The sequence below is a fragment of the Austrofundulus limnaeus genome, unplaced genomic scaffold (genome assembly GCF_001266775.1).
Source record: "Austrofundulus limnaeus strain Quisiro unplaced genomic scaffold, Austrofundulus_limnaeus-1.0 Scaffold583, whole genome shotgun sequence".
In the NCBI taxonomy this organism is placed as follows: domain Eukaryota; kingdom Metazoa; phylum Chordata; class Actinopteri; order Cyprinodontiformes; family Rivulidae; genus Austrofundulus; species Austrofundulus limnaeus.
In genome coordinates, this window is record NW_013952985.1 from 345,243 (window position 1) to 349,280 (window position 4,038).

Genomic DNA, 4,038 nt, shown 5'->3' on the forward strand with positions numbered 1-4,038 from the left:
CTTTTAAACTCGGTGCGGAATGAAGCGTTCCCACACCTACACTCAGCTAGTTGTCATTACAGCCTCAGAAAGACCAGATCAGCGTCTAAAATTTATAATTTCAATGTGTGCGGCCTGAAATATTAGCCGTAGCTGTATAGCATAGCGTGCTAATGAAAACATTAGCTCACCCGTTGTGGCTCATGGCGGATCCATAGCTTTTAGCGTACTCTGATGCTAATCCAAGGGCTGAGTGAAGAGGACCCTATGTCCTAAACACTTTCAACTCGTGCTTCTACTCGAGCACTACATATAACCTCCTTAAAACGGAAATTCGGCGGCCGCCTTTTAACTGACTTTCTAGCCTACCCTGTTCACTCCTGGAACAGCAAATGGAAAACTGATTTTCCCTCAGCAGCTAGCCTGAGCTAACTACCTACTTAAAAACAGTAAAGCCAACCTCCCTGTTTTAAAACTCGGAACCGGAATATAACCGCTCCCAGAACCTTACCTCGGCTAAGAAATCAGACAGCCCCTGGAAGCACACAGAGCGAGCACCTAATTAATAGATTTTTTTAGAGTGTCCTAAGCTTGGAAGTTAGCTGTAGCACTTTCGCTTTATTTATTTAATTATTTATTTATTTCCGACAGCGTAAAAAAACAATTAGCTCACCGTGCTTCCGTCCAGACAGGTTCTTTTTTAGCCCCAGTGCCGGAGCGCAACCCGCAGCAGTCGTCCGCATGACGGACACAAAACCCCAGAGCAGACGAAGCAGCTGCTGCTGCCATGTTTGCGGTCCCGTCCGAAACAAAAAAGACCAGCCGCTGCGCGCGCCGCTCCGCCCCTGCAGGCTTCCGTAGTTGACAACGCCAAACTGTCGCGGGAAGATGGTCAGAAACACGGCGAAAAGGGTGTTAAAACGATAAAATAGTCTTGGGATATGATCATAAAGTCATTTATTAATGGACAGACATGGAACAGAAAACAATCACGAAGTCTGTAGGATGTGGGCCCGCCTGTCATAGGCGGCCATGCGATGATATACTGTRAGCTAACATCATGTGATAATGAACAACCAATCATAACCTGTCTCATAAAGTAGGTCAACTTGATGCTGACGTCTGGAAGGATATCACAAGATATGAAGAGTGGACAGTGTCAAGGTGATATAGACATAAGTATTCCACAACAATAATAAAAACTAAATCATTTTCAAAATTCCTGTTCTTCTTTAGAAGTATATTTCCTGGTGATCTTTAAAACAATTCTCTCAATTTTAAACAATTTTTATTCCTAAATAAATTTCTAACTAATTTCTCTCTTTCTTCTGTATATTTATTATATTCTATAGTTTCGGTTAGTCCACAATAATCACAAAATCCTGTCTTGTTTTTTCATTATTTTAAGTGTGCTGTTTAAACRTGTATGSTCAGATATAATCKTTGAGATGATGTCCTCTTCTTTCTTCTTCCTATAACTTTTTCACCCACCCCTTTTTGAATATTGCAGAAATAATTTTTCTATCCCAGTGATCTTGCCATTTTTCCTAATATATAAATTAACTTCATTTTTACTCATCTTAATAAACAATTACATTTTTATTTGTTGGACTTTTTGCACACTTGTCAGTCAGCTGCTTTCCCTCTGCCCCAGTGTGTGCAGGTATCCATATTAATTTTAATGTTGCACCATTTCTATTTTTTCTGAAAACTGATTATTTCTATTACAATATATTGTCTTGAGTCTGAATGCATGTATTGAATTCTTCTTTTTCTTCTCCTTCTTCTGGATTTTTTTGGCGGTTGATAAAAAACGTTTGGTGTGCAGTACTTCCACCGACTGGTATGGAGTGTGGTTCAGACGTTAAGTATTTCTAAATTGTTGTTGTTTATATAACTGTACATTCAAACTTAATGAATCAATTTTGTTTTTAAAAAATCTTATTATAATTTGCATTGATTTGCTCCTTAAATGCTTTTCTAAAGTGTTTATTGTGTTTATTTTTTCTTTATTCCTTTCAAACTCTTTCCTCATATATTGTCTCTCTTCTTTATATTTACAACATTCAAATACCACATGTTCTATTGTTTCATCTTTTCCACAACGGTTACATTTCTCCATATCATGCTTTTGCATGTATTGAATATTTGTTATGGTGCTACTGAACAAATTTAAACCTTTGCTGTTCTGTATTTGATTGTCTTGATTGTTTTCACCTGTGTCTGGTTGAGTTCACTGAGTGTTCTTATATATATGGTCTGATCAGTTCCTCCTCACTACACCAAACTTTGCTGTTTGACCTGGTTGATGGTATGAAGTTTGGCTTCGAGAGAATGGTTGTGTTGTTTGGATTGAAGTTGTTTGATAAAGTAAAGGAAGAGGAGTTTGAATCAGTTTTCAGGGACATGGACATGCTTAATTTGATCCTAGATTTACAATTTTCAAAGCTGGAGTATTTTTCAATGTATTCATTTTATGTGATTAAGTAAGGAAAATAATTGTTGTCTAAAGATGTAAAAGTTCTTGTGTGTATAAAATGTTTATCTCTTTTATGAAGAAAAAAACATGTTTATGAGGGATTTTTGATGTATTGTTGGGTAAATGACAACCAATGAACTTTTTTATTTTTTCTCTCAGATCTCCATGATGCCTGCAGCTGTGGTTCTCTGGATCTTCTCAGCAGTGATCTATGTGGGGAGAGGTGATCCCCAGCCATGCCGTGCTCAAGGAGCCACAGAGGAGAGCTACAACAGATCATCTCTGGTGATTTCAGCCAACAAAGACTTTGCCTTCAGTCTGTACAGGGAACTGGCCAATTCTGATTCTCAAAGAGAAAACATCTTCTTCTCACCTGTTTGTGTTTCTGTCATCTTGGCTGCTTTGTCTGTTGGGGCACGAGGAGACACCCACCAACAGATTTTTGATGGTCTGGCTTTCAGTAACTTCAATCTGTCCCAAACAGATGTAAACCAGGGTGTCTGTCAAATTGTTAGAATCGAACAGGCAAATGAGGGCATCAGTGCAGGTAATGCTGTGTTTGTAGACCACCTGTTCAACCCCCTGCCTGAGTTCCTGGAGGTCTTGGAGCACTTTTATTTCACTGAGGGCTTCACTGTTGACTTCAGCAAAACTACAGACTCCATCAACACCATCAATGAATACGTTTCACATCAAACCAATGGAAAGATCAAGGAAGTGGTCGACAGTCTGTATCCAAATACAGTCCTGTTTCTCCTCAGCTACATTTACTACAAAGGTAAAAATGTCACTTGATTTACTTTTGTTTTTCTCCTGTAACACTGATTTCTTTTCTGCTGATCAATTACAAACAGGAAATTGGGTGACTGCATTTAATCCTGCCCTGACAAAGATGGACGAGTTTCATGTAGCTGAAAATGAGACGGTTTGAAACTTGCAGTTGTATATTCAAAATGGCGGTGTCTTAATTCATACAGTTCATGGCTTTTATTTATTTTTTCAGGTTTTAGTCCAGATGATGAAAACCGAAGAATCCTTCTATCTTTATGATGYAGCAATCAGCACCTCAGTCCTCCACCTTCCCTTCAACAAGTCCTGCTCCATGTTGCTGCTGATGCCTGATGATATGAGAACCCTGGAGAACATCATCAGTCCAGCTCATGTCACTGAATGGTTGAGGGCTGAAAAGTCCAGGTAATAAGAACCACATTTAAGTTTCCATAAATCTCTGCTTTATCTTTATAGAATCTGCGGTGCTCTGATCAGCTTGTTTAGGACTGGAAATTTGCCTTGAACACAGCGTCTCTTCCTGCTACCCAAGGAGTTTAAATCTCACATGTGATTGGTCAAACACTGTTTCATTGTATGATTCTTTAAAATGACTGAATTTCACTATTTTCTAATGTCTTTGGTTTCTTAACTTTTAGGTACTGCAACGTTTATATTCCAAAGTTTTCCATCAAGACCTCCTACGTGCTGAATGACGTGTTAGAGAAAATGGGAATGACTGACATGTATGTTGATGCAGATCTGAGTGGGATTTCAAAGGTGCATGACTTGGCTGTCTCTGAGGTAAGGAC

General features: G+C 38.8%; 1 protein-coding gene across 1 annotated transcript; it reads left to right on the plus strand.

Moving 5' to 3' along the window:
- Nucleotides 1-2,268: 2,268 nt before the first annotated feature.
- On the plus strand, nt 2,269-4,030 carry LOC106530971 (serpin A3-5; the record flags this gene model as incomplete). Its single annotated transcript, XM_014026709.1, is given in 5 exon segments — nt 2,269-2,290; nt 2,618-3,236; nt 3,313-3,383; nt 3,462-3,652; nt 3,886-4,030. Coding segments are annotated over 5 exon segments (1,029 nt in total), but the record flags the coding sequence as incomplete, so codon positions are not given.
- Between the last annotated feature and the right edge of the window lie 8 nt (nt 4,031-4,038).